This window comes from Nesoenas mayeri (assembly GCF_963082525.1).
Source record: "Nesoenas mayeri genome assembly, chromosome: 3".
Classification (NCBI taxonomy): domain Eukaryota; kingdom Metazoa; phylum Chordata; class Aves; order Columbiformes; family Columbidae; genus Nesoenas; species Nesoenas mayeri.
The window spans coordinates 86,201,692-86,228,692 of record NC_137544.1 but is presented as its reverse complement, the minus strand read 5'-3'; the positions used below and the strand labels follow the sequence as shown (position 1 = coordinate 86,228,692).

At 36.8% G+C, this 27,001-nt stretch overlaps 1 protein-coding gene across 1 annotated transcript in view; it reads right to left on the bottom strand.

Annotated features, from left to right (window-relative positions):
- Positions 1-27,001, bottom strand: part of TTC27 (tetratricopeptide repeat domain 27) — a 123,420-nt gene that overhangs the window by 29,156 nt on the left and 67,263 nt on the right. The window contains exons 11-12 of the mRNA XM_080341624.1: positions 5,230-5,325; positions 2,920-3,042 (exon numbers count right to left, since the gene is read on the bottom strand). Of these exons, the coding sequence (XP_080197750.1) occupies positions 2,920-3,042; positions 5,230-5,325 (219 nt within the window). The remainder of the gene's footprint in view (positions 1-2,919; positions 3,043-5,229; positions 5,326-27,001) is intronic.

Genomic DNA, 27,001 nt, shown 5'->3' with positions numbered 1-27,001 from the left:
TGCCTTCTATGTCTGTTATGATAGGTAGTGGAAATCAATCAAGTTCTTGAACAACTTTATGTACCAATCAGTAAAGTACCACTTGACTTTGCATCCTGATTTTTAAGTTGAGCTTCTGGGATGTTGCCACACTTGTGTTTCCTCACTCAAACGATTTAGAGATATCTGTGTCATGTCATGTCATGTCACATCATGACAAGATATAACTCTGTAGAGTGTGGATTGCTGGGTATGTTAGTCTAAAACCAGACTGTACCATGCTGTTTACTCCAAGGACGTAATGGAACAGGGAAAGGGCTGAAAACAGTGTTGCAAGAGAGACCACCAGGCTGATGCTAAAAGGTAGATCTCATGAATTTATCAAAGGTTGGCAGCTTCCATGCTGCTCCAGAGCTCCTGGCAAGGCCTTGTTTCAACTGCAGAACTGAAAATTCATATCTCCAGTTCATCTTTTCTTTTTTGTTTCACAGGGAAACAGAACCATTTTTGGTATATTGTCCACTTCTGGTGAGGTTAACCAAATAAGGTTGTCCAATGTAAATAGCACTCTTGAGATCTCTGGGTCTCTCGCACACTGAAAAGAAGAGAAAGTGATGCACTTCAACGCCAGTTCTCACTACACGGAAATTAGCGTGTGCTTTTGCAACAAGTCTGTTAAAGTAATAAAATGAGTAAAAGACTGGAGTGAAAAAGCCACAGCAACTATCAAAATACTGCGCGTTCAGATTTTATAATAGAGTGAGTTTTGTTTGGCTTTTTTTTGTTTTGTGCCCTGTTTTGCTCATTGCTTGGCACTCTGTTCTCTTCTGTTGACACATTATGATATCAGTTTCTGCTAATTTTGTTCTGATTATGAAATGAGCACAGAGCCATATTTAGTAACAGTAGACCCACAAAAAATTTAGCTAAATGTTAGTCACATCTTACTCTGCAAAATCTGTACTGCTCTAACTGCCCTGTTATAACTGAGTGAATTATGTATTTCCCAAGTGCGTCATGTGGAACTTTGGAAAGCCTTATCTACATGCTTTGTCAGTGCATAATTCAAAAGTAAGAGGAAGGAACATATTACTTTGATGTGTAAGTGCTCATCAAGTTCATTGCTATTGCTGATATCTGGCTGTTTTATTAGATTTTTCAGCATTTAAATTCAGGTTTTCTGCATAAAGGCATCTGTGAGTAAAAAACATGCAGAAGTTTATTTAATACAGTTTGTTCCTTTGGGCACATATATGCTAAGATCTTCAATGATGTGAACATCCACTGAACAACACCTTGCCTTAGTAGATTCTTGTACATTTCTAAAAGAATAACTACCATGTTTAAAACCATAAAACCAACTTTGATAAATACAAACAGTTCACTCTCTGAAAGCTTCCTGATAAGGTGCACAAATAGTCACTCCCCTTGGTGTACGGCTAAATGTTTCTCATTTTCTGGCTTTTTTGATCTGCAACCTAGCTGTTTTTCCCAGCACTACTATTGCTTAGTACTTACATAGCATTTTCTGTTTCTCAAAGCACACACAAACTGTAATTCTGAAGGCATTTCTAAGCAGTTTCCTGTGTCAGATATCCTGTCCTATTCTCTGAGTGCCATTTGCATAACTCCCTACGGGCAGTTCGTGAATATAAGTAGGATAAAATGCACTTCCAGGAAATGGAAAATATTGACCTCTATTTGTGCACTATACTGAAAAGATATTAGCATACTAGCCCCAAGGCATGCATAATGTGACACAGAATTTGCCAGCAAAATGTATCTGGCAGTTTGTAATGCCTAAAATCTAGGCATTGGTGCATGATAATCAGAAAAAAAAAATCTATGTATGAGTAATTTTGCATTTTCTCTATTAGCTGAAGTTATAACTCTCAATTCTGTAAGCTTAAGTTAGTTTAAGCATAGTCTTTCTGTGTTTTTCTTCATAAAGGCACACATACTTTCATGTATTTAATGCTCCCACGTACCAAATAGAAGGAGAGGACAAGGAAGAAAAGAAAACACATTTTTGTCTGAAAGCGAATTTCTGAAAACGATATAAAATCTGAAAATAATGCTTGATAACGTAAGTACTTGCTACAGTCTTTCTGTGTGAGAGTTTGCACCAGAAAGAGAACACAGCTAAGGTTACACACAAGTAGGTACTGCTTCTAGGTATAATTTTCTAAAATCTTCCTGCCATTGCTCTGGCAGTAACAGCAGAATAATCGACAATAGGATGGCTGCTACAGCCTGCTACCAGCATTTTTAAACAATTCTGTCACTAATACATAGAATTAGATGACAGTTCTAAATTGTCTTTGTCTGGAGCTGATCACACATAGTTGCAGCAGTGTTGAAGAAATGCTAAAGAGAAGTTCAGGAAAATAACGACATAGGCTTAACAAAATAAAGCCTTTTAATCTTACATCACTACTTTTCTCAAATGTTTGATACTGTAACATGAATATGTTACTATTAGGTAATTAAATACACCAAGCACTGGTATTTTTCTACTTGAAGTGTTTTTAAAAACTACAGTTAATAATTTGAAATCAAGTGTTAAAGAAAACTAATATCCCCTCCAGACAAAGCTCCAAGACCCCATCATTCATGACTGCAACAGCCTTCTTGAAATGCCCACATTCCACCTTGCTGTGCACCCATACTTGTTCATCTTCCTTGAATATTTTCAAGAATCACTATCACAATCTTGCTTCCTAAGTTATTTCTTATTCACCAACTTCTATTTCATGTGGTCATTACCTCAAACCTTTTTTTTTTTTTTAAAGCATCCAAGCATCCACGGGTTCACTTTCCTCATGATACCCCTGTAGAAGTGAGTGTCATTAGTGAACTGACAGCTCAAGCCAGACAGTCTTTCATACGTCAGATTCGACTTCAAGACAGGGCCTCAGCTGTAAAAACCACTTTTCTTACCTTTCCATGTTGTCCTGCTCTCTCGTAGCAGATTACTGCATCTTCCCACATTTCCAGCTCCTCAAATATCTGTAAGGCAGAGCTGGTGCATCCCAGCTCAAAGAGCAAGCTTGCAAGCTGACGCTGGAAAGATAAGAAATTCTAGGTAACTGAAAAAAGGTAAGTAAAATAGTATTTACACTTTTAAAAGACATAAGAGGCATTTCTGACATCAACAATATAGAATATAGAATTATTCTCTTGAAACTTCAAGCTGGAGTCTCACCAACGTCTATACCTCACAAAAACATCATCAACAGAGCAATAATGTTTTGAGTTGACTTTTGTTCGTGTCAGTAGCTTAGTTACTTTGAACTAGTTTACAATATAATGTAAAAATTGAAACAGACATGGCAAGGATGAATTCACAGAACTGAACTTCCACCCCTTAAACGAAGCACATGGCCTGTGTGGCTGGAAAGCAGTTGCAGCAGGATGTTGGGAATGCTGAGCATGGAAAACAGAGGGTGAAGGAGGGAGGGCATTAAAGCCTCTGCTGGCAACGCTTTGCCACAGGAATCTGCACCAGTGCTAACAGGGATGGAGAGAAAGGCTCTGATATTATACAGTTTTGTTAGGTACTCACGAGAAATCACTGTCCCAAACAGCCACTGCCAGAGGGTGTTAGTTTTTAGTCAAATCAATATTGGATTTGAGGCCAGGTTCAACTCCCTGGTTAAATTTTCCTCACAGATAAGTCAACCTCTTTGTTATTTCAAATTCAGCTATTATTTCAGTGTACTAAGGAAAATAAATGAGTAATCTCTTCAATGTGAAAATAAACAAGCTATGTTTTCATGACTTTGAAAAGTTGTCTTTGGTCTTTTGTTTATTTTTTAAGAGGAGATTAAAATCAGGTATAGGTTTTCATTTCAGTAAATAAGTTATCCTTTCTTCAACGTGTGACAAATATAAAATTTGGTTTGCAAAAGCAAATGGAGGCATTCTGTATAAGTACACTTAATTATGCTATCAGATCCCATACAGTGAACTTCTGCAGTGTATTTTGTGATCCTTAATGGATACCCTGAAGTTCTCTACAGATGTCACAGATCTCTCTTCATAGGCTTGGGTTCAGTATCTGTTACAAATCCAAGGAGTCACCATATGGGAATAGGCTGGTGGTCAAAAATTAAGAACTGGCTACAGCTCTTTGACATAAACATATAACAAACTCTGAAAATCTGTAACAAAGTAATTATTTGTTAGCTTGATATTAACCACTTAGAAAAAAAAACCCTACATTTGCCACTGTCTGGAACTAAATCTTATTCATGTTTTAGTAAATTTACCAAGAGTCAAATTTTGTAAAATTTATATAGGCAATGCTTCTTCATTACTATGACTAGAAGACTGCAACCATCTTCCATTATAAACCCCTATTTTATGAATTTTATTAATAGCATTTCTATCTTTGGCTTGGAAAACTGGCTTGGATTGAAAAGTGCCACTCTGACAACTGGAAATGAAAACCACGTTTTCTAGTTTTACTGCAAGTCCTTGTTGAAAGGTTGTGTGGAATAATTTGTGAATGCCAGGAGAAGATACAACTGGTTAAAGCAACATGCATTGAGGTTAGAAATGAGAAACGAATAAAACACCATTAAAAGTAACCAACATGAACCCCTTTGAAGGTACGTGATGCAACCCGTTTTCATAAGTTTGTTACACACAGCATCACCAGATAAGATTCTAATGTGTAGATTTCTGTTCTAGAGTTTATTGTAAAGATAGTGTAGTTTTGCAAAAAAAAATATCCTGACAGTACTAGTAAAAAGGGTCATGTCTCAAAAATCAAAACTTTCTCAGCCCAAGTTCTTAAGTGTGCTTTTGATTCCTAATTTGGCTGTTTTGACCATGATCAGCTTCCTGAAAACAACCCCAAGTGACTGTCATTAAAAAATGAGAAATATGCAAGTAACAGTAGCATAAGTAAAACAGTAATAAATAGTAAGGCAGTGGCAAGATTGTTTTTACACGAGAAATGTTGGAAGCTTGGAAGTTTTGGTACATTTTTTACAGAAGGAAAGTAAAGAACTGCACTACAAGCAATTACTTCTGGGCATGGCAAAATAAGAATGTGAAAGCAAAACACTGTAGAACTTGATCTCTTTCCAGAAAACACTGGTGTGTTGTTAGGTTACGTCTTTATTTCTACAGTGTTTCAACTCAAGATCGTATCACGCTCTCTTGACTTCGGAGTCAAGCAGTATCCAAAATAATAAGAAACACAGCTTTATAAGTAAAGCTTCAAATGCAATTGTTTCACACCTGTAGGGCCCAACGTGGAGGCACCTGACAACAGAAGAAAATCTTCATGCGTTCAGTTACCGGTGTATTTGCATCTTCAAACTGGTCTGCAAGTGCCTGTAAATGCAAAGTGTACTCTGATTTACCCTTTACTTAGACTGAGTCAACCTAACAAAAAAAATTCAAAGCATTCAGGATTTTAGGCATTCTTGATATAATGGAGAAATTATATTAAAGATAACACTAAACACCAGTAAGCTTACACCATAGTATGCTACAAGTCTTTTTATTACCTCAAGTAAGAAAATGTAATAAATACTTATGTAAAAACTTTTTATTACAGCTACCAATAAATAAAAAGGCTTTGAAGAGATTCAGTTTTCAAAGTGCATGTAACAGGAATAAGTATCAAATTTACAACGCCGAACAAATATTTGCAGAGTAAAACTGTGTCAAATATTAAAGTGACTTTGTCTAATGCATTTTGATCCCTTAGTTAGTTTTGCCCTGTCTAAGATAATATTGATGTGCTTTAGGCAGGAAGTTTCTTATTTAAAAGAAAGAGAGAAAGACAAACATCTTATAGCGGACCTCAAACTCTTTGAAAGAAAACGTTAAGTTCTGTATAGAAAAAGGGCAGTAGCTTCATCACTTTATCCCTGAAAATTCATTATTAAGTTACTCAAATCAAAATTCAATAGCAAGAAAAATGAAATATTAAAGGTAGCTACAGCCAGAAAGTTGTTTGGAAATTTTAAATTGGGGGAAAACTCTCTTGAAATGCCAGTCATCACTGCAATAGCAAATTTAAGGCCAGATACGTAAATAAGGGAATATTAAATTACTTGCCTTCACATGAGTCATCTCTCCAAGTAACTTAGAAATTTACAAAAGGAGCTACACAGGTCCTCAGAATTTTCTCAGCAGGGAAAATTAATGCAAAGATTCCCAAACAAAAGGAGAAATTCGATAGGATTGCTTCTTTCTCTCTCTTTCTAAATCCAATTGTTGGCTACTCAACATATATCAATAACGCAAATAATAGTTGTGTAAAATTAAAACAACCAGTTATGTGACTTAAACTGCTAAGTATTTGTAACTGCTATTGATGTTAATGGAATGTATTGGGTGGCTTCATTCTTTTAATAAAAAAAAAAAAATCACAACAGGCAGCAATAATTTAGACTTTAAATCCACACTTAACCTCTTAATTTTAAATACTAATATTTAAAATATTCAATCATATTCACATTCTCTCTCATAAAATTATCTCCAGAGACCTGTTCCAAGAGATTATCCAGGAACCTACCCTAAGAAAATGGCTGAGGTGTATTTGTAGTAAGGAAAGGGACAGACTAATAAAACCACGTTCCTTTACATGGTTCCACGCAATCCAAAATAAGCAGATTCAAGTAAAACCTTAGAAATAATATTAATTACAGAGTTTAATTGACTACAAACTATGTAACAAATATTTTGCAGTTTTAGTTCTGCAAGAATGTTCTAATGCTATGTAGAATTATATTTTTCTATATTCTGTTGCAACAAAAATGAAACTGAAAAATTATCTAATTCCTTATTTAACAATTTTACAAGACCAGACAAAGTAGTAAACTACAGTCGGACAACGGAAAAATAATAATTGCTCTAAGCCTGAGCAACGCCAGAAAATCCTAAATATGTCCTGCAAAATAATTTTTTGAGGAGAACAGGAGAGAGAAGGCAGAAAATGGTTTAAGTCAATAAAAACCTTATGTTTTTGTTTTAGCACCTTGTTTTGTTTTGTTTTTTTAAGAGTTCTATTGTTCCAAAAGAAAAACTGGAATTCAAATAAAAACAGTTTTTCAAAAGCAACATATTTTATTGGAAGATTTTTAGCCATACCCTTTCTTTGTTTCCTAATAAGAAGAGCATAATGTAAATGACATGTTGTATGAGAATATGACTATTAGCAAGTAGAATTCTCTACCTTCCCAAAACAAATACTGTACTCTGTTCAGAGTTCCAACAAAAACTGAAAATTTACGTAGAACATATGAATATTATATATTTCCTAACAATGAATAAGTGCTCATTAGCCTCAAAATTATTAAAGTCCATGGTTTCTGCACACTCTCAAAAAATAAGTTTTGCCTACTAGCAAAGTACAGAAAATAAGTTACTAAAAAATTGCTTAATTCTATCTTTCTGAATTATACTTGAAGAAATAAAATCTGGGTTGTATAGTGGTAAGAAAATGAGAATCCTAACCTTATTGCACAGTTTAATCACAGAACAAGAAACCAATAACATGAGCAAGACAGCACTGCCAAGCGAGCATTCTTCCTCATTAATAATCTCCAACATGAATATCATGTAAAAACCAAACCTAATGTAAATACAGAATATTTGCAAGAGTCAAAAGATGTAAGACTTGGTGACTTAGTTTGACCTGAGCCTCAGATTCCTGCCTTGAAAGCTGTTAAACAGAGCTACAGCAGAAACCAACTACAATTTACAACTCTAAATGATATGTGAGTCCTTCCATATGCAATATTTAAAAACAATAAGCTTCACAGATTAGTCCCCCATGACATACCACACCCTTTTCCCAACACAGAACAGAGATCCACACTAATCCACTCTGAAAACAACAAAAGCATAGATGGTTTTGACGGAATTCTGTATCACAAAGACTACATTATTGCCACGCGACAGCAGGAAATGACAGCTCTAGAAACTTGAGTAAGTCTCCCCATCTCACACTCAAATAGTTGGTAAGAGACTAAGCAGTACAAAAGCCTGTGTTTGGGATAAGTAGACCATATTAATTTGAAACTATCCCGTTAGAGCTTTTATCACTTTACTAATCAACCTCAGTTTAATCACTTCACTAATCAAACGTGAACGCTTGAAGTTTCTAAAGGATTTTTTCCACCTTGGATGTCATTTCCATACATTCATTCCCATTGCACATCCTTGTTCTATTTCTACATTCCAAGTATGTATAACAGTACTATGATTCGATGATAAAATATCAGCTTTGATTTTGAGCCTACCTAAATTTCAATCTCTTTATCCTCTCCACATTTTTTACTATCCTTTTATGGCTGACAGTTATAGCTTTTTCTTTATAGCTAGACTCTATCTCTGTACTTAATCTCTGGAAATATTATTACACCCTTATGGTTTCTGGTCACTAAGATGTCGTTCTCTTTATGACATAATGCTATTTGGTTTCTTATAATACCCCTTTGAAACTTGTTATTCATTCAACTGGTCTGAAGTCCTTCCTTTGAAGTTTTGCCCGTTTCTTAAAAAAAAAAATTATCTTCAGGTAGTTTTTAGCACCTGAGATAAATAAATGGCAGATCATCCTTTCTATTCTTAATTTCTTTACATGAAATGGTTTACTTATTTTCTCAAATAAAAATGCCCCCTACCATGTAAAACTGTACCTGCAGGCAAATATTTTTTCCTCCCATTTCATCTAAAGGATCTCCTGATTGAAGATTATTTAGGGAAAAATTCACCCAAATCCAAACCAAAATGCCCCCAAGCCCTGTCTTTTGAAAACAGCAAGATACTCATTACTTATGAAAATCATCTTGAAAACAGCATCACATTTTGTTTGTGCAGTAACTGCTTAATTCCATCTGGATCCCTCAATAATGCTGAAGATTGGTGTGCTCGTACCGCAACACAACATTGCTGGCCCTAATAAAACATCTCCCTCAAAACAATCGTGACCCACAGACAGCATTTTGTCCATGATAATTCATCTCACTTCTTCCCATGTTTTCACATCAGTAATACACAACATGACTGCACCACTTTGCCCTTCACCTATCTTTCCCAACAAGCATTTCCAGTTTCAGTGTTCCAGTCCCAATTGTTCCACCATATTTCTTTTATCTGCACAACAGCTGGTTTCAGAGACTGTGTCAGTAATGGTAGCTTGTTTGTTTTCCCACCTTATCCCACTGCTAACCAGACATCCAGCTGTTTCCCACAGACTGCGCCCTATTTAAACCATTCATTTTTACTACTTCAGTACCTGATTAACTGCTATGCACTTATCAGTACCACCATCTCTAGCCTTATTAGAATCTTATATTCCCTTATAACCTCTGATTTAACCTGGTACACTTGATGTTCATCTTTATTTATGATTTCCTAGGCAGGAAGATTAGATGTGTGTTTTTCTAGTCTTCTCCAACTTCTCAGTCTAGAAGTGTTGTCAGTCTGCCAGAATTAATCCCTAGTTAATACCTCTGGGATTGCAGTGGTGACTGTCCACCCAGGAGTACTTTCTACCTTCTTACAGATTTTTACCATATTTAATATGGGTTTAGCTTGATTTATGCCAAAGGAAACTGATAGTCACGCATTCTGCTTTCCCACTATCGCCATGGTCCAGCAAGTAATACCCAGCCGGTCCCTTAACTCCTGGCAGATGGAGCAGGATGAACGGAAAAGTGCCTTACGGTCTTTCCCAACACAGGAACTCCAGACACAAAACACTTTCATGACGTTCTTGTGACTCTCAGGTCCTTTTCCTTCAATTTCTCCCAAGTCTCCCTCTTGAAAAACTCACACATCAGCCTGACCTTGCCCTGCTCAGCTTAACTACCTATTTCAATTTTCCTTGCCCTTCTTCTATTTCTGTCCATCACCTTTGCATATTTTATAATTCTGCTGTCACAACTCTACCGCTCTTGTATTCAAGCTGCTCCCTTAGCTTCATGCTTCTTCCAGTAATTCTCCTGCCAGTCGTGTGCTCTATGGTTAGGTTTATTTAGCAGAAGTCAACAAATCTTTGGCAAACTATGCAGCCTCCTTAATGTTTCCCTCCTTCATATAATTAAAAACACTAAGCTTCAGCATCTGCATCTATGACTGCTGGTTACAGTTTGCTCAAAAGCTTTACCAAATGATACTTGATGCAAATTAATTTTAATGTACTCGATGATGAAAATACCATTGTATCTCTTTCCATCTCTATATTTTCCCCTGCATTGTCCCACGTCAAATACTACTCCTCAGCACCAACATCATCCTTTATGGGGAAAAAAGATTAATTCTCCACTCATTTAATCCATCTTCTGCTTCTTTTGGTCACCATCTGCTCAGCTTTTTAGCCTATTGCTTAGGCCACTCTTGACTCATGTTTAGGCCTAGAAGGTAAGTATATAACAGCATATATCATAAACAGGACGCTTTCCCTTCAGATGTCAAACTAATACAAATGTCCTCCTTTTTGCTCTGCTTTCTGAGGTTACAAAAATTACAAATTACATAGCAGTGAAACTTATTGTTATATTTGCTGAACATCTACCATCCTAGTCCCCTATTTGACGAAAGTGTATTAGGAGTAGGTCAAAAATTTAAGTTTATCATCAGGAATGAAAGGGGGAAAGAAGGCCTTGCAAAAATCCACACAATACTGAAAGAACAAATTAGCATATTAATCTCAAATTAAAAATTAAATGAACAATGTAGGGTTTACAAGTGGCCAATTCTGGGCATCTGCCTTTACTTATATAAGCTAGATAGCTTTTAAGTGCCCAAGTGAGGACACCAGTTTTGGGACTGCCCAGGTGGGTCAGGCTCCATGATAGCACAAAGACACAGCTTGAACTTTTCAGCTTCTTGGAAAGAAGGCGTCTGGAGACAAAGTGGATAAGAAATAAAAACAAACCTGTAGGGAAAACAATCCTACTATCTCATCTCATCTCATCATAGCTATGGTTTCTAAGAATTTAGGAGGTGTACGGCCCAACCTGAACTGGGCTCACCTACTTTACTCAAAACCAAAGCAAATGAAAGCTTTGCAAAATTAACAGCAATGTGTATCTCTGTGGTTGTACAATTACTAAGTTCTTATTTGGTTCATAAGCTGATTTTACAAATTATGAATAAACAGGAAAATTGATAATCAGAAAGCTCATTCGGTTCCATACCACAGAACTCTGTCACGCAGATAAAGTGTTTCTACTGCTTAGTACCTATGAAAGAAAAATTGGGTATTTTTTTAAGCTTCTGCAAGGAGCAGCTCTTGTGGATCCTGTAATATTTACAGACTTCCATAAAACTTATAGAGATCCATCGTTAAATTAATTAAAACTTTCATGAAAGTTAAGACCTAACTGTAAATACTTTTAAGTCTTTACTTTTGGAGGCAGTGTTATTAAACTACTTGTCTAACAGAAAACCTACATCTTTCTTGAAGCTTCAAAACATTAAGTGTAATAATTATTTTTTAAAATGTCCTCTGCCAAATTACATCTTGTAGAATAACGCCTGAAAAGTGCTGCACAAGAAAGAACTATCATCCAAGTTAATTTGGGATGCATTATGACAGTAACTGTCACAGTCTTTTCTGCAGGAGTATGCTCAGTGATACATAAATACAGAATCAGCAAGAAAAGCTGCATTCCCCCTGAAGAAAACATATATCATATAATCAAGTGTCTAAAATTCAGAAATTACACACATTAGAAAGTAGGTGACAAATACAGAGAATGAAATATACAGAATAATTAGGGTTGTCAGAATTTTCTTTCCTGTGAATTAGATCAGATATTCCAAGTTTTTCTAACGTACTGTATTTTAGTACTTCATTAATATGTAATTAGATATTGAGTTACACTCTTTTCATAAAGTTACTTCAAAAAAAAAAGGCAAACAACTATATTCACAATCCAGACAACAAATGTGTTTCAACAGTTCTTTGACAACCCAAGAGCTCCTGCAACCAACATCACCAGGACAAAATGAAACATACCCAGACTTCCAAAATCCAGTGGTCGAAATACTTAAATCTTCCAGTGAAACAATGCCAGAAACTATGAAGCAATAAAAACATTTTCCATATAACAATGTAGTAAAGTTTTGCTTAAAGGGCAAGAATAATTTCTGGTTGGTAAATATGGATACAATGTGAAAAAAAAAATAATTGAGATAAGTCTAAACTTTATGAGGGAGATTATAACCAAATAGTGATTACTTTATTGATTGCCAATTTTTTCACCAGCTAAAAAGATATAAAAAGCATTTGGACTTAGCACATTTGACTATTATTCAGAACAGCATTGTGAACAGCATTTAAGGCAGGACTATGTTGCTTTGGAAACTAAAATGACTTAAAAGAAATAATGAACTATCCTTTTAAAAATCACTCAGATTTTTAAATGATATATTTCTGTTAAATGATGAAAACCTCTGAATAGTCAAGAACTAAAGAATGCAAACACAAACCAAAATCTATTAAGCAAGGACCTGTTTCAAAATCAAGGAAGACATCCTCCCCTTTATTTATCTGACTTTCAAAGGGGAATTATGACATCAAATACTTCAGGAAAATTTATTACAGCAATCACTATTATAAACTATGATTTGTGATTCATGGAAACTCAAAAGAAGACCATTTCTTACATTGTGCACAGATGCCAAGACAAAGACCACTACTTACTAGAGATTTTACATTATTCACAATCTCAGGAGGATGAATATGTTCTGTGAGAACTCTGTAGAAGTTCAGTGCTTAAAAGGGTAAAATCTTAGCCTGTTTTTATCCCTTATTCATATATCAGTCTTGATTTGATGAAAATCTTGTAGCCTTGAAGATTTCTATTTTTACTTACTTCACAAACTCAACTTCTCAGTCATTCTTACAAAGAAATTATGGCTTGAGAGGATTGACCTCAAATGATGAGTGTAGTTAAACCAGCTAGAGAACTATGTATCTCACTGCTCCCTAAAATAACAGCTGCTTTAAAATTTGTTAAAGTTAGCTTTAAAATGTTGTATAGCACTGCCTACTTTTTATTGCAGATGAATGCTTACAGGGCACCTGGAACACAGGAGCTGCAAAGAAGTCAGGATGCTTCACAGAGAGAAACTACTAACAAGGCAAAACAACTCTAGAGCTAGAAAAACAAGCAGCACTTGAAACAAAACTAACTGAAACATTCAAAGAGAAGGCTTCAGGCTGCAAGTTTTCACAGCCAAATCAGTTTGTATTGGAAGTGGTGTTTTAACTGCTCTGTCCAATGTTTTAGTAAAAATTTCGTGATTGCATGTAAAGGGCATCACGACATTCAGTATCCGACATTATTTGCTTTCCTTTTTTAAAGTCACAGAGAAGAAAGGTTGATTTCCTTTAATTGAAATGAAAACAAAAGGTTTCTATGCATATTCTTTCAAATTAGCCTAATCTCTTTTTAAACAGCAGACTAATTCCTCAACTTCTACTTCACTTTTGTTTTTTTCCCCTCCCATCCTAGATGGGACATAGAAGTCTTGATATCTAAAGAAAAGAAGTCTTCTTATACTGGATTCAGCACTATCCACCCCACAGTATTTTTCCAGTATCTTATTTTGATGGATTCTTCAGTAAAGATGCTCTGTCTCTCACAAGCATAAGTACTTCTAGCACTGAGCATGCAATTTTTGTTTCATGGCTTCTCCTCTATATCCTATTTCCTTCTCCCTCTAAAATTCAGCATCAGCTGCCCCTCAGCAAATACCTAAAAGTTTAAAGTTTCTGAACTGAGAAGAATGCCAGTAGAGGCTTTTTCATGACAGCCATCTCTGTGGCATTTGCAGGTTTAATTTAATTGTCTGCACCTGGCAGAGAATAATGCAGTTAAGCTAGATTATGCCTAGAAAATTTTCTATAATGTTTTAAGCTTGATGCATTTAAAGCTATTATTCTCTTTATAAGCAAATATAATTTTTTTAAACAAAAGTTGTATCCACTTTTTGGCAAAGGAGGAACTTGCTTGTAACCTGTAATAAAGATCTGATTGATCTTGTGCCAGAAACCATCCATTCTGGTGCACTGTGATCTTTCCCCTACCCTTGTCAGTCATTACAATAAAGTGTTACACAGAATAAATTATGTGAAACATTTATGTTTTGTAACATGTAGCAGGTTTGTTCTTCAAGACCTCTAGTTCATCCTCCGAAAAGCCACAAGCAGAAAAGGAGAGTCAAACTGAACGCTTTTGTTTAATAACTTCTATACGAAAAAGTTTATTTCCTTGTTAGTTTAGGTATGATACTCATAAACATACACACCTCTTTATGACCCATTTGATCTATTCTGTATTCCAACTGGATCAGTCTGCTCAAGAACAATCTATTGGAAACATCCTGTACTTTTTCTATTGCTGGAAGGCTTGAGTTTACCTATCATATATCACACACTTGCACTTTCCTTATGGTGAATTGTACAAAAGTATATATATAAGCAATAAAAACAACCACAAGTTGCCTGTGAGTAGGAGGAGCCACCTCATTCATGCTTTATCACAAAATACATTATAAATGAACATACGATAAATAAATATTAAAAAAAAATTTATATATGCAAAAAAAAATTAGAACTTAGGAATTAGATGGTCATTTCTGAAGAATGTAAACAACAAATTCTTAAAATAAATCAAAGCATTTCAAATGAAAAGTTCTTAAGGCCATGTTAATAATTGTAAGCATGTACAAATTTTCAGCTTTCTCACAGCTAAGGTAGACACTGGATGGCATTCTGTTACACAAGTAGAAATCTCGAGGGAAAAAAACCACACAAAACAAAACGTGATTATTTGCATAATTCAGTGCAGTTTTTTACTGGCAATCATACCAACCATAATTCTTTCATGGTCCTTAATATGGAAATACACTGTCTAGTTTTATTTAGATACCTGTAACCTGAAATCAGATATTCAGCTGCTCTAATAGTATACAGCTCTTTCTGCAGTGTTAGAAATAGCCAACTACTTTTTTTTTTTTTTTTTTTTTAATTTACACCAAAGTGTTATTTTGCTGAAATCTGTTTTTCAACTATTCTTATGCAGTAGAAATTCTCAAGAACATCTTTAGTTAATCAGTAAGGGAACAGAAGTCAGAAAAGACAGACAAGTTTAGTTGCTTTTGTCCTGAATTTGATCGGATAACATGTTCATCTTGGGACACCCACTGTTTTCCCTTCTTACAAAAATCCTTATCCTAAGAATGGCTTTCCTATACAGTAAAACCTTGACTGATACCCAGTAGTTTCTGTTGAAAAATTACTTGGCATGAAATACACATTCTTCCAGTAGCTAAGCTTGACCCAGCAACCATAGAGTGTATGATGGTAAGTACATTAGAAATATGACACACAGGCAAAGTGATTAAACTTTAGCTACTATCCCAAAGAAAGGCAATTGCATATGAAATCTGTTTTCAATATATGTATTTTCTTGAAAGACATCCAATCCAGTTCCTCACATGTTCCTGGAAAGTTCTCTGTACATCAGGGAAAAACAAACAACCTCCCTATCATTCTCTGTTAATGACTGATCTACTCACCAAATAGGAAAATAAGCATCTTCAGCAACAGTTGGCTTGAAATCAGTTCAATTTCCAGCAAAAATGAAAACACTCTAAATGCATTAAATGTTCCATGCTTATGCCTTGACATAGTCAAATAGAAGCACATCAAGCTCCCCTGAAGACTCAGTTCTTCTTTACGAAAAAAGGAAGAATCCACAAAAATACAATTCTTTCCACAATCATACAGCAGTATTAGGCACAGCCTGTCTGGTACACAACCAATTACGACACCAAACCAAAATAACATTTTCATTTAGCTGAAGGGAAGTTTTATGGCCAAAACGTTGAGGACTAGAGACTAGACAACAACAGATGACCTGCTACTTCACACAAGAGCACCAAGAACTAAACCTGGACTCAGCATACTGAAAACCTTGCTGAAAAAAACCATGGGCTGTAGAAACAAGATGACAGTCTGTATAACACATACACCCATGTATGGTAATAGCCTTCAGTTACTTGAGGACAATCAGCTGCAAGTTCTAACAGTACCACCAAGCCTTGCGGTAGAGGTAATTTTCTTGCTGATCTTCTAGGAGGAGGTAGCACTCTGCTGCCAGAGGAGCAGATGCACTTTGCTTTCAGCTGTCCCCTTTTACTTGGGATACTCTAACCTGGGCCAGACGGAGGGGACTGAAGAACAGAATAACTTCTCTACCAGCAGTTGCCACCACCTGCTTCCTGCCACCAGTCTTTCCAAGGGAGAGAGGAACACAAGCCCAGGAGTCTGCTGGGCCTCTGGCCATTCATCCAACCCTCATCCTGCACCTTTACTGGAGAACCAGAGAGAGGAAGGCAGATTTCAGACCAGAGGAACAGTCCTGGCAAGGCACAGCTTGAAAGCTACTGAAATAGTTTAAGATTGCTCTATAATTTGGCGTTTTATAACTTTTAAGTGTCTGAACTTGCAACTTTATTAATGACCCTTGCTTGCATGCATTTTACACAGGGGAAAATGGAATAAAGCAGGAGATGAAGCATTCTGTGGTAGAATCATTTACTGCGTGTTTCTATTTCTAGGCAACTTCAATATTTGCACAGATATGCATCTGGAAAAATGGGCAGGTATAGCACAGCAATGTGCATAATAGCTACAAACAATATTATCTATGCCATTTAAAATCTAGTTCAGGCATGGTGGTTGTATCACAAAAACATCTCCACATCTGTCAAAACGCCCAAGTTTTATCACAAAACCACAGTGCTATAATTTACAATATTCAGACAATCAGCAATACTGTGAGGAAACTGGGTAATTGAAAAAGCAGATGGAAATATTGAAAAGAGCCAACATCATATCATATCATCATCTCCATACACTGATCTAAATGATCATTTGAATAATAGAATCATAGAATCATTTCAGTTGGAAGAGACCGTCAGGATCATAAAGTCCAACCATAACCTAACTCTAGCACTAAACCATGTCTAAAAGTCTTTTGAACACCTCCAGGGATAGTGACTCCACCACTTCCCTGGGCAGCCTGTTCCAATGCCTGACAACCCTTTCCGTGAAGAAATGTTTTCCTAATATCCAGTCTAAACCTCTCCTGGTGCAACTTGAGGCCATTTCCACTTGTCCTATCACTTGTTGCTTCGGAGAAGAGACCAACACCCTCCATGCTACAACCTCCTTTCAGGTAGCTGTAGACAGTGATAAGCTCTCCCCTCAGCCTCCTTTTCTCCAGGCTAAACAGCCCCAGCTCCCTCAGCCACTCCTGATCACCCTTGTGCTCCAGGCCCACCACCAGCGTTGTCACCCTCCTTCTGCACTCCCTCTAGTATTTCAATGTCCTTCTTATGATGAGGGGCCCAAAACTGAACAAAGGATTCAAGGTGCAACCTCACCAGTGCCCAGTACAGTGTCACAATCACTTCTCTAAAATCAATTGTCCTTATATCAGTTTGGAAAATTCAGAACACAAATATATTCCTCAATTCATAACTGTAACGGGAACAAGAACTAAATGAGCCGAGTTAGGCCAGTGAACAGATCTCCAGTCAGAAGCTACACCCAGCCCACACTATTGCAAAGTTTGTCACAGTACAATAGTTTCCAATGAACTGATTCTTTACATACTATATTTCCAAAATTTCCTACCTCTGAATAATTAGAAACCATGTACAGTTACCATATTAGACTATTTTTACAATCCAGTCCTCCCTGTAACTTAATGGAGAGCTAGGCCTTTGGCATGATGGAAATTCTTTTGGTAGAAACACCTATCAGCAAAAGCTGTTCTCACTCCTAACTACAGCATCACAGCTACAAACTAATTTCAAAACACGAACATTTTCATTTTTGCAATTAGTTCTTGTTTTTGAAAGTGGTACAATCACCTAATCTTAAAAAAAAAAAAACCCCAAACCCTCACTACACAATAGTCCATTCTTATCTATTTTATCTTTTCCACAAGCATTTTTTTTCACTATTTCTAAATTAATCTCACAAAGATTTGCCACCAGTTTAATGACCTTTTTTACAAATCCCTTCACCCCATTTTCTGTGAATCCATGTTCACTGGTCAATCCCTAGGTCAATGATTACAAATCTCTGAGGCTTATACTTCACTGGTTTAGTTGCAAAACTGATCTGCTGACATCTTGCTCTTAATCAGTGTTTAAGAAACAAATTACCTAAAGCATTCTCCTTTATTATCTCTGGTGTTGACCTACATAATAAAAGTAAAATGTTTCCAATGTAGTGTTCTCAGACTCTACCCTGATTTGGCTCTACAACCACTTTCTTGTCCCTACTTTAAAATTTGAGAGTAGCTCTTTTCAGCTTTTTCAGATTTCCCACTGAATATCTCCTTTGACAATAAATGCATTGGCTTCTCTTAAAATCAAAGTTTGTGTGCTGACCCAATGAAGTAATTTCTTCTTTTTGTATCAGTAGACAATAAAAGCGTTACTGACAGACTGTTTATTGAGTGAGTATATAAGGACAAAAGCAAAGACCACTACTTACTGGAATTTACGAAGTTGGCTTTGACTTGTTACCTATTCCAACTTTTGCAAGTATTAGAGCACCACCATTTCCATACTCTTACACTTCTAATACTTAAAACTAAAACCAGTCCCTGGTCTCTCATTTCCTGCAATGGTTAAAGCAGAACTAAAATACCTTCTAATGGAAGAAGTTTTCAGAACAATGCTGGATCACTTTCAAAATAGAAGAAAAAACAAACCAAACCAACAACCACCACACACAAACACTTCCATCAATAACATTTGTCTCATTGTTATTGTACTTATTTCTCAGCAATTGTTTTTGTACATCTTAGCTTCATTTCCATAAATAAGAAGGTGTTATCAACTACATGCATGACTATAAAGTACTCTTTAAAGACTGAATTAAGCCTCTACATTTTGAGGGAGAGTTCAGCACGGCGCTGGAACTTGTCAAACTACAATTGCATATGCACCTAGTGCCTTCTCGTCATGCCAAAAAACCTCATTCATTTGGCAAGCTTTGCAGGAGAAGATTGGGGGTATATTCCTCGGAGAAAACTCTGGGAGGACAAAGAGAACTGCTTTGTTTTATCTAAGTGATTTAATTTCTTACCTATAACAAAGTGATCACTACTACCAAATCATAATTGCAAAACTATCATCATCAGAGTATTTTATACTTGCCCTGCATGTATTTTCATTGTTCTTGAAAACTATTAAAACCTGAAAAGAATGCACAATTCATTCTGTTTGTTTTATTTGCCTCTTAAAAATCCATTCTCATGGAGTAAATAGTTTCCATATTTTAATAGACTACTGACTGAATCAATTGAAAGACGCATAAAGATTTTTGTCACTGAAGAGAAAGCATATTTGAGTCAGAGAGAACTGATATAAATCTATGCACTTTGAATTAATAAACTTCAATATTATTACAATTAGCAAATAATTTTGGTGGAGGGTTTTTTTGGCTTGTTTGGTTTTGGTTTTGTGTTGTTTATTATTTTTTTTTTCATTTATGACTTCTTTTCATTTAAAAGATTAATTTTCACCAGCAGTGAGAATCAGCCTGCCCTTCACTTATACATAGATTGACACTCCTCTCCCAGTTTATACTTGGGCCCAGCGTTCCTCTGTCCTACATACAGAATCTGGTCCTTGGACTTACTAAATTTCATCCCATTCATCACTGGTCAATGCTCCAATTTATCTAGAACACTCTGTGAGGCCTCTTGTCCCTCAAGAGAGTCAACAGCACCTCCAGTTTGTTATCATCATCAAACTTGCTAAGGGTGCATTCAGCTCCTACATCCAGATCATTGATAAGTATATTGAACAGAAGTGGTCCTGGAAGCAAACCCTGAGGAACAGCGCCAGCCAGATGTACCCCCATTTGCAACTCTTTGAGCTCTGCCTTTCAGTCAGTGCTTCATCCAGCGCACTGTGAACCCACTTCGTCTCACAGCTGGACAACTTGTCAAAAAGATTGCTGTGAGGGACAGTATCAAAAGCCTTAATAAAATCCAGAAACACAACATCCACCACATTCCCTTCATCCACTAGGTGGATGACCCTATCGTAGAAGGATATCAAATCAGTTAAATAGAACTTTCCTTTTGTGAACCCATGTTGACTGTGCCTGATTCTTTAAATACCTTTAAATAGTACCCAGCATAATTTTCATAATTTTTCCAGAAACTGAGGTTAGATTAACAGGTCTGTAATTTCCTGGGTCTTCCCTCCTGCTCTTCTTGTAAATTGGAATAACACTGGCTCATTTGCAGTCAGAAGGGACCTCTCCAGACTCCCAAGGCCTTTGGTAGATGATCAAGAGGTGTCCTGTCATAACATCCACTAGCTCCTTCAGAGATCGGGGATGAATGCCATCAGGCCCCATGGACTTGTAAACATTCAGGTGGTCCCTTAAAATTTCAGTGTCCATAAATGGAAAGTCACTGTACCTACACTCATGGTCCTCTGACTCAGGGGACCAGGCAGCCCAAGGTCTATCAGTACTATTAAAGACTGACGCAAAAAAAAAAAAACACATTGGATGCTTCTGCTTTTTTGTCATCTCTGTTAGTTAGACAACATCCAAAGTTTTCTTTAGGCCTCCTCTTGCTATTAACATAGTTTAAAAAGCCCTTCTTGTTATCTGACACAACATTGGCCAGTTTCAACTCTAATTGAGCTTTGGCCTTCTGTGTCTTCTCCCTGCATATACAAACCACAGCTCTCTTATCTTCCCATGAAGCCTGACTTTGCTTCCAGAGATCACACAATTTCTTTTTCCTCTTGAGTTCCATGAGGAGTTCCCTGTTCAGCCAAGTTGGTCCTCTGGCCTGCTTGCCTGACTTACAACATAGTGGAATTGCCTGCTCCTGTGATTCTAAAAGGTGGTTCTTAAAAACTGACCAGCATTCTTGTACTCCTAAGCACTCAAAAGCATATTCCCATATACTCTGCCTAAAAGCTCCCTGAAGAGCTCAGTTTGCTCTCCTGAACTCCAAGGTAGCAACTCTGCTTTCCTTTTTTCTCATTACACTGCAAATTTAAAACTCAAACATTTCATAATCACTGTGGCCAAGACAGCCTACCATCGCACTTCCCACAAGTTCTTCTCTATTCATAAAGAGCAAATCTAGAAGGGCATCTTTCCTAGATGGCTTACTGAGGTACTTGTGACAAGAAGTCACCTCCTACAAATTTCAAGAAATTCCAAGACCTGCTCATCACAGCAGTATGAAATTCCCAGTTGACATCTGGGAAGTTGAAATTTCCCATAAGGACAAGGGCTACCAATTCAGAAATTTCTTCTAATTGCCTACAGAATAATTCATCAGTGCTTACATCTTGGCCAGGAGACCAGTAGTAAACACCCACTACAACTTCTCCTTTGTTTTCCAGCTGTTCGAGACTGGCTTACTACTTCGACATACTCTCATTCCAGGTACCTGGCCAATGATTTTCCTCAGATCATGCATCCAATTGTCCATAAACCTCAGCATCAAAACATGTCCTGCTGGTATATTAATTTAGATTACTGATTATAAGTGTAGGTTTAATGCTTTTTGTAATACAAAATCTAAATGTTAATGGGATATAACAATTTTTCTTTACCCTAGCTTATGTCATAACTGTGTTATCACTTGAACTGCCAAACTGTAGTTCTACAGGTAGTGACTGCATCAACAGAGATATTGAATGTATAAAGATATTATAATTTTTAAAGTATTCAGCAATAAACAATTCAGCTAAATTCCTACTCTATAAAAATTAGATTTATTACTTCTTTTTTATCTTATTTCAGAAAGTGAGCATTTAGAAAAATTATGCTTGTTTTACTGCCTGCCTTTAATAGACCTGTTATCGATGAGGTTTTTCAGTCTAATTATCTGGGGTACCAGTTAAAGCTGTTTCTTTTTTCTACTTTAAATGGTGAAAAACTTGAAAGCTACTGTTTATACAACATTTTCCAGATCTTTTTCTTTGTGATATTGTCTGAATTCCTTCTTCCCCACTCTATTACTACCTTGTCCTCAGGCAAACGAATTTAAACTTATTCACTAAGTACCCCTTACATGTTTAAGCAAGATAATCCAAAATTATCCCCATTGCAATATCTGCAAATTTCAAAATTATTCAGGAAGAGACTACCTCTTGAATCTAAGGTATTGGTTTCACCTATGCAGCCACTTTGATGGCAGGAAAGAGGGATGGTTAAAAATTTGTAAGGCATCGATGCAAAAGAACTTGAAGTACTGGACTACTAATGAAACTCAGCCTTTCCATAACTCCAGGTGAACTTTTAAGATGCTGGAAGATGTTGATAGTTGTAAGGGGAAGTACACTAGGACAGAAGTTATTGATTAGGGTGCTGGAACTCCACATATCTCTATTTTTTCTAAAATGACTCAGAGTAGATTCTTAATGTGAATGTTTTTGTTATATCAGGCCCTGCAAATGTGTATTTCACTTTGAAAACAGTATTAGCCAACTAAGAAACAAACATTCACTTAGGTTGTCAGAGTCATTTTACTTTAAAAAGCCTCAGTTTCTTTATAATAGGGCTTTTGCAGCTGGGTGGGGAAGGAAAGCACACAAGAGGAAATGAGTCCAACAATCCCAAATGAAATATACAGCATTTTGATATCAAAATTAGCACAAAAGATGTCAAGGTCATGAGCAGAAGATAACTGGATTCATGGATGTCTGACGTAATATTTCCTTTTCATTTGAAACTGAAAGCCAAGTAGATCACCAGGCAATTTAGAGCACCTCCTATGCAACTGCCATTTGGAATGTTTTGTTGTAGTTAAACACCACCACCTAAAAAGCATGGTGAAACAAATGAGGCCTCTAATAGCACAACAGCATTACTGACTTTCAAAATTATGAGCTTGCTGTTCTGGTCAAATATCAAGCCCAAAGTTACTCAGTGCCAGTGCTGACAATACTGGTTTCAATGTTAAAGCCTGTGAATGACTTAATCATAGAATCATAGAATGTCCTGAGCAGAACTACTACAGTCTCTAGAAGAAGCTAAATTTACAACCTTACTTGTGAACGATGAATTTAAAACCAGACCATTCATTCTCTGTTGCAAAAGCAAGAATACCGATATCATCCATCAATTCAACATAACAATGCTACTCTTAAAATTAGCCTGAATATGGGCTAGATAATTTGGTGTTTGGAGAAAGAACATCTCCATTTCCATACATGCACTTTGCCCCCTTTTTGGTATGCTTACAGCTTATTTGTTTGCAGTAAAGCATTGTAGTCTCTCTTACTCTGCAGTCTCAAATGCCAGTTATATCCAGCTGACTTTAGCTTTGATCTGTATCTTTATATGAGTCAGGAACAGGAGAGGTAGTTATAGTCCTTCACCCAAAGAGATCTGCATTGAATGTTCCCCCTTTCCTATCAGGTGACTGATTGTTGCAGCTCAATATAGCTGCATACATCTGCCCTAAACCAGTAGACACAGGTCTCATGCAATCGTAGAACCATAGAATAGTCTGGGTTGGAAGGGACCTTCAAAGCTCATCTAGTCCAACCCCCCTGCAATGAGCAGGAACATCTTCAACTAGATCAGGTTGCTCAGAGCCCCCTCCAGTCTGGCCTTGAATGTCTCCAGGAATGTGGCATCAACCACCACTCTGGACAATGTTATCCAGTGTTTTACCACTCTCACCGTAAAAAAATTTCTTCCTCACATCTAGCCTGAATCTCCTGTCTTTTAGTTTAAAACCATTACCCCTTGTCCTATGTGTGGAGACTCACCCAAGGAGGACAAAGAATTTCAACTGCAACCTACACAGATGCAAGTTCCCTGTTTGTAGCTAGTTACCTTGCTTTGATACTGACACTGGCGAACCGCGGCTATAAAACATTTTGCACAGGGTGCAAAGCCTACAGAGGAGCTGCATATACTTCAAAACAGTAAGCCTGCATTAAGTTCCAAGCTGTTGTGGTTACACTGCTTTTATAGTTTCCAAGTCAGCTTGCTCTGGGGGAAGGTACAACTGCAGTCAAGGCTGAAAAACAGATCCAAAGACTTCTTGCATCAGCTTTGTGATCTGTTTTTCACTGAAGGGGGAAGTAAGGTCAAGGATGGGAAAAAAAAAAAAAAGCTATCACTGTTAAGTTAGAGTTTAATTGCAATATAGGAGGAACAGATAACTGCCTTAACAGATAAGGGAGAGTCTGATTTGTAGCACCTGACATATGCATTGGACAATGAGACTCAAGAAAATCTGTCTATCAGTACTGGCTTATTTCAAAACATGCTTTGTTAGCTCACCTCAGGATACCTATCTCCAGATGAGCAGTGATATTTATGACATACAGCTGCAAAGATTCATCTAGTCAAATTTAGCAACAGCTGTAAAGCTTCATCTGTAAAGTTTCATCTATTCAATTTAGCAATAGGTGGGAATAGTGTGTCTTCCATGTCTTCATCTCTTATAATGCTTATGCCTTCCCATGCAAAGCTTAGGCAGAAAGATGGGAATGTTGTGTCCTGGCATCTGTTGATATTAATATTTTTCTTTGCAACTCACTGTAATCACTTCGGCTATAAAAACAGTGCAATATTGCTGTTCAAATATGGCTTAAGGAATCTCCTCTCTGACATATGACTCTGAAGACTGTCATTCAAATTGTCAGGACACTCAGTGAAGAGACTTTAAAGGGAGAAATGTAAATGCCTTCAGAGCTATGATTCAATGAGAAACATTTGGAAACAATGGGAGGATTAGTACTTGTGGTTGCCTTTACAAATTGCATTGACACTAGAAGTGGAACAGCTCAGGTATCGAACATAATTCTGAAATGAGCAAAAAAGTTTCTACTTTAAAAGTACTAGCTAAGAAAGCACGGAGAAACTTCAGCATAGAAAGAATGGTTTCATTCTTTTCCCCACACAAGCTAATAGTGCTGATCCAAACTGGCAAATACAACAATAGAAAATTTCTAGGCAGAAATCAGTACCTGGAAAATTATACTATTCAATATTCACTTTTTTTTTTGCCAGTGGTACAAAAAGACTTCAGTTATTCCTGAATAACTCTTGGCAGACTGGACCTCTGATTTATTTTCCCTCTAACAAAACCCATAATTACGTAGTATTAAAAAAACCCAGAGGGAGCCAAGCACCACCATGTTAATTATTTTGAAGCATGTTAATGAGTTCAGCGTATCCTCAGAATCACTTGCGTCATGTAACATCCTCTGTCAAATCTGTCATCTGCTCAAGCAAAATGAAATACATTCTGGAAACGTCTGTCTTGAGACTGAAACTGTAAGTTTCACCACAAGGTGACTGCTTTCTGTAGTAATCACGTTTATTTCTAGGGTTCTGGAGACCTTGTGATCTTGCATAGAATTCATTAAGGAAAAATTTTATAAGCACCTGGCTTTTCTCTTTTTAAACACTTTTTGGAAGATGTGTTCTAGTAATAAATACAATTTGTAATAGTTGAGAACTACTGGCATATCAATGCAGGATCTCTACAGGATACAGAAAGTATGTCTTCCAATTATTACCCTCCTGAAGGAGGTGAGTTAGATCTCTCTCATTTCACCAGAGCATCTCACAGATCCCAGATACTTTCTGTTAAAACTTTCAGCTTCACATGAAACAAATGTATTAGTGATTATTTTTCTCTTCCTTCCTCCCCTCTCCCATTCCATATACAACTAAAAGCACCTATTAAAATCCTCTTTACTGTACTCCCAGATTAAAGGACGAAGTTAAAGAATACCAATAGGAACTCGTAGTACAGTGACCTAACAGTTTAGCTGAACAAACAAGTGCTGTCATTCCCTTGGTCATACTTAAAGTCTCTCTATACTGCTCCAACCATGGTCTTGAGAGGCCTGAAGAGAAAGATGTAAGATTTGAGAAGCAAAAGAAGCGGGAAAAATCTGTTAGCCTCAGACCCCTCTAGATCAGCCTTGAGGGAGTACGACTGCTCCTCTCTCCTTTTTGAACTCTTCCCTTAAATGCTGAATTTGTTCAATGTAGAACAACTGCCAAATAAAGCAAAGCACAGGGAGCAAATTGGCAAGGAGGTGAAAGTTTAGTTTCAAAAGTAGAAAGGATACGTTTCTACGATAAATGACATAACTTTCTTGCATAACTATTTAAAGACCATCAATGTGAAAATATAACAGCAAAGTTGCATTTAGACTCATAGAGCTCAAGATGCCAATTCTGTTAGATCTTTTCTTTCTATAGGTATACATAAACTCTTCGGATGTGAAAGAACTGAACACCAACTAGCATGTTTCTAGAAAGAACAATTTAAACAAAAAAATTTTCCCTTTTCATACACACAGAAAAACATTAATTGCTGAAGGAAATTACACTCTGAAGTATTATTTAAGTGAAAACTACAGGGCAGTTGACACAGAATTCCCAAGGACATACATCTGTGTATGACTAAGGATATAAAACAAGATCTCATGTGACCTTTCAATCATAGACATAACGATTAGCCTATAATACTGCTAGTCTGCTCCCAGCTCTCCTGAAGTCTTATTAAAACCACCCTTTCAAGACACATTTCTCTCCCCCTAATAGGCAAATTCTTTTGTTGCCAAGAAAAGCAAGCAAGAGAGAACCGTATGAAATATTGCATACATTGTACTGCCTGTGAGGAAAACGGAGTGATTAGCTTACAGGCATGTTATCACCAGGTGCAGTGAGCAGCAGAAAATACAGGCAGAAAAGGGGCACATAACAAGCTGACAAAAGCTGGGAGCACAGTGTAACCCCCCAGATGAAGCCGCAGGAGCGTCTGTAACGAGTCACTGTGGGACAAGCCTGAGCAGGCTGCTGGGTACGCGGCACGTGGCGGCTTCACCTCTTTGGCTGCTGGCATCGTCCAGCAGTAACTTCACTTCTACCCCACCATCCTTCATACAAAGCACAGAATTTCAATTCATTTTGCTTCATTCTTAAAAATGTTTT